Source organism: Limanda limanda, chromosome 17, assembly GCF_963576545.1.
Source record: "Limanda limanda chromosome 17, fLimLim1.1, whole genome shotgun sequence".
Lineage (NCBI taxonomy): Eukaryota > Metazoa > Chordata > Actinopteri > Pleuronectiformes > Pleuronectidae > Limanda > Limanda limanda.
This window is the reverse complement of record NC_083652.1, coordinates 24,263,589-24,270,495: the sequence shown is the minus strand read 5'-3', so window position 1 is coordinate 24,270,495 and position 6,907 is coordinate 24,263,589. Positions and strand designations below refer to the sequence as shown.

Genomic DNA, 6,907 nt, shown 5'->3' with positions numbered 1-6,907 from the left:
CACTTCATGTACATGTGATTCTCTTTTTATGTGCATGTGTTTCTGAACACTGACCCCATAAACCCTCAAGTATTGATTCATTTTTTATCCTTTTTATCCTGATTCCCGCCTCTGAATTGATATGGCTGAGGCATAAAGAGAAGAGAGCAGAACCGTTGCCACATTTGCTGTGGTCTCATTGGATATTGGACAAGGACAAACTGAGCAGTCTCCTGGAATCTCAGACGTACAAGAGGAACCTTACTTCCAGTCTCCTCTATAATTTGGAGCCACCGATCTTCAACGTTTTTTTCCGTTACACTGTACACGATGAACATGCTCAAGGCAGTAACTTTGCCTCCTGCCTGCGACTCCTTTGCAACAGTCTGTTCAGGCAAAAACTGCCTTGTACCTGCCAGTAACTTCAATGAAGTGCTGCGCCTGGTGTTGAGCGTAGTGCTCACCATAATGCAGGGTGTGGTCACATTCTCCATGGGCTGCAAAGTGGATTCCAACAAGTTGTTGGGCCACATCAAGAGGCCCTGGGGTATTATCATCGGCTTCCTCTGCCAGTTTGGCATCATGCCTTTCACAGCCTTCGCCTTGTCACTGGCCTTCAACCTTCTACCTTTGCAGGCTACCGTTATCATCATCATGGGCTGCTGTCCTGGAGGCACCGGCTCCAACATCATCTGCTACTGGTTGGATGGAGACATGGACCTCAGGTAAAGAAGACCAGCTGTACTGCATCAGTGGATATAATCATGTCATTCAAAGATGTGCCGTTTGAAAACACACCTGACAAACTACATGGATTTCTTGCTAATTAACTCAGGCATGCCAGAATAATTGATTCATGATCTTAATGTAGAAATAATCTATCTAGGTTTGAGCACATCACAGTTAAGTAGCACATAACCATGTTTTCTATGAGTATATAGAACAGTGCAGACAAACAATGTTTCCTTGATCGCAAATTTAACTGAACTCATTCATATTTATATTTATCTTTATGCACTCGGAAGCTGCTGTCGAACATGATTTAGTGAGAGGATAGCATTTTGTTTCCATTTGGCCAATCTAGCTGACATATTGTATTGACTGTACTGTATTTTGATATTTATAATGCAGATGTGTGTGTGCCCAAATGTCACACAAAAATGTCCAACCCACTCTCCATGTCCTCTCCTCCTCAGTATTAGTATGACTGCTTGTTCCTCTTTCCTGGCTTTGGGGATGATGCCTCTGTGTCTACTCATTTACAACTCCGTCTGGACTTCCTCCGACAGCATCCAGATCCCATACGACAGTATTGGTAATAAGACTGCTCACAGTCGATCACTAGCCAATATGTTTTTGAGAATTGTGGTCAGAACCTTTTATGACGACTATAAAATGTGATTAGTTTGCAGATATATCACACTGCATTTGTCATTTTGGAAAATACATTTTAAAATCCAGTGAATCTGAGTGACATTTTGTGTTGCGTAAACACAATACTCATAAAAAAGATTGTAATACTATGAAACTATGCATCTTCAGGTATCACTCTTGTGGCCCTCCTTGTCCCAAGTTCCCTGGGAATGTATTTAAAACGCAGGAAGCCCGAATTGGCAAATAAGATCCTCAAGGTAGGAAAACGCTTGACTTACTTGTAATTTTGATATTCTGATAAGAATTTGGTGAATGGATTTGTTCTGACATCTATATTCTGCATGGTTCAAACTAATGAAAAGTTTTGGATGGGCTTTTAATAATATGTCTTCTGTGCACAGGTGGGTTCCATTGGAGGGTTTGCTCTCATTCTTATCATAGCTGTGGTTGGAGGAATTCTCTACCAGTCTTCTTGGGACATTGATCCCGCCCTCTGGATCATCGGCACAATCTACCCTTTTATTGGTTTCGGCCTGGGGTTCACACTGGCCCGCATTGCGGGTCAACCCTGGTACAGGTTGGGTGACAGCATTACAATGAAGTTCGCATTTAGTAATATTTACTTGAGAGAATCCTTTATCTTGACTAACTTGTGATATGTCTCACATAACTATAATGCCAACAGATTTATGACTATTGCTCCCTGTTTTTTTTTCTCAGATGTCGAACCATTGCCTTGGAGACGGGTTTCCAGAACTCCCAGCTGTGCAGCACAATTGTGCATCTGTCCTTCAGCCCTGCTGAACTGGAATTCATGTTTCCATTCCCCCTCATCTATGCCATCTTCCAGCTGGTGGTGGCAGTCTTAACTATATCAGGTAAGACTATAGAGGCACTTAATGATAGCAGTCTACATTTGTTGACTCTAAATATCAGTGGCCAACATCACAACTGATCTTCAATTCATTTCAAGACCAACACAAGACCATAGGCAAACAGTGTGTTACTGTTTGTTGGGTCAGTGCTCAATACAACTTTACAGTGTCATATGTGGTGCTTTATCCTGCTGTTTCCCAGCATTAACAGGATTATTATGATCACAGACATTATTATTATCATATTCATCAGGACTCAATGTTGTATCATGAACATTGCACTTCTATGAGAAGAACAGATACCTTATTTTCACCAAAGTTTAGTCTGAGCTTGCTGATTATTTAAGTATGAGCAGTTTCAGCACCCAATCAGAAAAAGGTCATCTGGATACAGAAGTTGTCTGTGTACACAGATGTTGTTACCAACACCGGGGCCACACTTTGTCGTGTCGGGTTTTGTCGTGGAAAAGCTGCGCCAAAGTTCGGATCAACAAGGTGCAATGGAAAACAGCTTTCCATTGCACCTCGGAGCTCGGAATTTCTGTCCCCCATGTCTCAAGTTGCAACTGGAACACCCCCGTCAAGTCTGAATCTCCACCCAGAAGGTCGGAGAAACCTGCCCCCACCCCCAACTTAGAAATCCAAGATGGCCCCTCTGTATATCAACACTTAATGTTTATTATTTATGATAGTGCTTTTATTTTTAAACGATTTCAGGAACTGTTGCAAATATTAAAAAATATGTGAAAAATCTGCCTCTCTGGATAATTGTCTAGAATTGTTATATTGCTTAGCATCATTTCTTTATCTAGTTTTCCAATATCAAAATAATGACTTACAAGACAAAGAGAATATAATTGTCCTGAGACCAGTTTTATAGTCAATATTTTTCATAAAATAAAATGTATTTGCTTGATTACTGCTCAGGTTTGTGGCTGATATGTACCCGAAGATAAATTCTGTAGTGATTTACTGCTATAGTTCTCTGATCAATGTTTCTGACTCCATCTTGTTAACCTACAGCCTACCGGCTATATAAGAGGTCACGTGGCATCGGCCCTGCTGATTCAGACAGTGAGTCTCCATCACTGGAGTTTGGAGGTGTTGAACAATCAAAAGAGAAGGGATTCCTTGTGAAAAACGGTGCCTTCGAGTTCGATGGGAATGGCAACAGGATGGAGAAGAGTAAGGACATCGACAAAAACACCAAGCTGTGATATAACAAACCCTACAAATCACATTCTTCGGACTATCAGTATGAACGCCCAGCGCTGCCGCTCTACTGAAGAATCAACTGTGAACTCACAGTGCTCTCTGCAGGCTAGAGGTGTGCACTTCCGTTTCATGAGAACAGGGTTGCCCACATTTTTCGGCAACCCTAATTTATTCATATGTGTTTGTAATTATTTATAAGCAGTTTACTCTGTGCAGACTGTCAGAAAGCTTGCTGAGATTGACTAAAACCAAACAGAAATGCAAACTGAATGTTTTATGCTGTGTATGTGGAATAGCTCTCCAGATAGACAGAGAGCTGCACTCTCTGTACTAAATGATGGAATATTCAACCAAATAGAATTCAACTGTGTTATGTGACATTATTAATTAAGGGGGAATTTAACATAGACTATAACGTTATTATGTAAAAAAGTTTTGCATTGTCTAACTATATTTTCTATTCTGGTTCTTCTGCATTTGTGCCTTGATGAAAACCGAAGTGTTCTGTGCTCTTTCAGCTCCATTCATTCTTTTATTCTTTACTTCATTTGAATAAATACATAGAGGTAAGGTTCTCAGGACAGAGTAGGACTCATCACATTTGTAGACTGTTTTACTAAGTACAGTTTCTTAGCATTCTCAAAATGCTGTGTGTAAGCTACTGGTTTTACATATCTGTTCACTATGAAGAATACACAAACATACAAGTTATGTATATGTTTATTATATATAAAACATATTCTACTAAATTAAAGGCATATTTTCTAAGCAATTACAATTCTGCTAATGTACTGACAGTCTATCTAAGATTTTCTTGTTTTTTCATGGATGAATAGAAGCTCAATATTTTACAAAACTTATGCGTTCCAATTCACTAGTGTGGTTTAAAAATGTGCTTGCTAAAATACTATATTTTCTCTAAAGACATTTTATTTTGTTATCTATTTTGTTGTTATAATTCATGTTTTGATGCAAATACGAGTATCAACTCAATAAACATAATTGTAAATTACGCCTTTATTTTCTATGCCTTTATCTATAGTATAGTATATACTATAGTATAAAATAATAATCAAGCAAATGTCATAGTTTTAGAATATCTACGAATATTGGGATTATTCAAATTACTGATTGTGCCTACATGACCAACATTTGGCACAGGTAGATGTTTGCCTTCTAACTTAATGTGGTTAAATTATAACAATTGCAGAGCAGGTTGACCCAGTACAAGGTCAGGAACACATTGCTTCCCTATCATAAAATGATCATATTGAATACAATACAGTTGCCGTTGATCAAAGTCCAAACTGTGACAGGAAAAGCAAGTTCACAGACGCATAGTTAAATACAATGTTTGTGCTGTCATGTGATAGCGAACTTGTCCGTTTGTCCCTGATATTAGAGAGCTTGGCCAATGAAACACTGGTGTGCTCCACGGACATCAGGCACCTTCACTATGAAACTATTTTATGAAACTATTTCACAATTTTCACAGAGGCAGACATGCCCAAGCTGCTGTAAAGTGTGTCATTCCCTTATTACTTTATTAGTTATCACATAGAGAAACTTATCTTTATGTGATATGGTTAGAAGGAATTTACTCATATTGTAGTTTTCCTACTTTTTGAGAAACCAATAATAACCTATGCACAAATGTTTTCAAATATATATATATGTATATATGGTTTACCCTGATCTGTTAGCACTTTAAAATTCACTTGTTGAGGGTTGTTACGTCCCTAAGACGTCTAGGCATGAGGGACAGAAATTAGAAAATAAACCGGGCAGAAAAACAAAAAAACAATAGAATGCTTTAAAGAAAACCAGTATTTTATTTAATAAATGTAGGGTGAACACAAAACGCCCATCCCAAAACGGAAGGGGAAATAAAAGACAGAGCGAAACATGACACGTAACACCTCCTCCCATAAGAACAAACCCCTCCCTGTTAACTGTTCACATCGTTAACATACCATCACTACCAATCATTACACAACCTCTTCACAATTGGCATGGTCTCGCCCACAGGATAGGGCGTCGGCTACCACATTGTCTGCTCCTCACTTATGCTTGATATTTATGTTGTAGCTCTTGGCCAGGAGTGCCCAACGCATCAAGCGTTGGTTGCTGTTATACATCATGGCTAGAAAAACAAAAGGGATATGATCGGTGTAAACTGTCAGTTCAAAATGTTATAGGGCAGGGAGCATGGCTAATATTTCCTTCTCAATAACTGATTCCGTTTAAATTTGGCTGAGAAGTAGCATACAGGGTGGCACACATCCGCACCACTGTCCTGCAACAACATCGCACCAGATACCGCTGGCATCCACCTCAAGCTGGAAATGCTGAGAAAAGTCAGGCACCATCAGTACAGGAGCACTGCAGAGGAGGAGTCAGCAGCCTTAAAAGCAATGACCTCCCTGCAGTTATCTATCCACCACAAGATGGCAGACGGGCACTGTTATTGTGATCAATATACCATGCAGATGTGTTTGGGAAACCCTGAATTTAATAACTTTTGGGTTTCTCTATAATATTGACAGTTGAGATCTTACTATGTAAAGAGCATTGAGATAATGTATGTTATGATTCGGCACTATACTACTGACGCGTAATGCATTCACTAGAGAAAAAAATAACTCATATTTAAAATTGCAGTCAACTGCCCCTTCCCTTCCTGCTCTCTGTGTGTGTATCACGTTGCTATGGAAACTACTAACTCCTTGCACCTGGGGAAGGGACAAATCTAAGCTGAGCGCAACCCTCAAACAATTCGCTCTAATACAAAAACTAGAAATCCTATCTGTGAAATAAAAACATTGCGAGAATCCCAAAACTCTGCCAAGCACACATATATAACTTTAGTGGTTATAGTAAAACAATGTGACCACGGGAGCGAGTTGGAAAAGTATGCCTTTTGGGGCTTTTATTTTGAAAATCTAGCCTCTAGTCAAGCTTCCTTGTATAGTCGTATTACATCCAGGGGCTTTTATTTGAAAATTCCAGCCTCATTTCAGGCTTCTTGGTAACATCCTGTAACTAACCGCAGGCTTTTATTTTGAAAAATCCTTTCAGGTGTCCTGGTTAGGGCTTGTTACCAACTGGGTACTTTTATTCAAAATACCCAGCCTCCGGTTTACTAGTAACATGTGTAACTACCTGCAGGCTTTTATTTAGAAAATACAGCCTCCTTTCAGGTTTCCTGGTAACATCCCGTACCTATCTGGGGGCTTTTATTTTGAAAATACAGCCTAAGTTAGAGAGAGGGAGAGGACTCAATACCTTTCAATTCAGCAGCAGCAGTAAAAAGCTAAATTTAAACGTCTTGAACCATAGAATGCATATAAAGATGGAAGTAGCGACGTTAGAGGCTGTCAGTGCCTAAATCCTCATAGTTCCTAGCTAACCCATCTATTATCATAATCATACTACATATGCTCACATGCTTCAAGTGGTTTTTA

General features: G+C 39.4%; 1 protein-coding gene across 1 annotated transcript; it reads left to right on the top strand.

Annotated features, from left to right (window-relative positions):
• The first annotated feature begins 309 nt into the window (after positions 1-309).
• Positions 310-3,445, top strand: LOC133023818 (ileal sodium/bile acid cotransporter-like). The gene is made up of 6 exons (XM_061090889.1): positions 310-704; positions 1,176-1,294; positions 1,522-1,610; positions 1,755-1,930; positions 2,074-2,231; positions 3,252-3,445. The coding sequence occupies exons 1-6, from the start codon at positions 310-312 to the stop codon at positions 3,443-3,445; spliced, it is 1,131 nt and encodes a 376-aa protein (XP_060946872.1).
• Positions 3,446-6,907: the final 3,462 nt, after the last annotated feature.

What these genes read in the sequence shown, in the direction of transcription:
- LOC133023818 (XM_061090889.1), top strand. Translation starts at nt 310, where the DNA reads ATGAACATGCTCAAGGCAGTAACTTTGCCTCCTGCCTGCGACTCCTTT. An exon ending in TGGCAAATAAGATCCTCAAG is followed by an intron (nt 1,611 to 1,754) that starts GTAGGAAAACGC and finishes TTCTGTGCACAG; the next exon opens with GTGGGTTCCATTGGAGGGTT. An exon ending in GCGGGTCAACCCTGGTACAG is followed by an intron (nt 1,931 to 2,073) that starts GTTGGGTGACAG and finishes TTTTTTTCTCAG; the next exon opens with ATGTCGAACCATTGCCTTGG.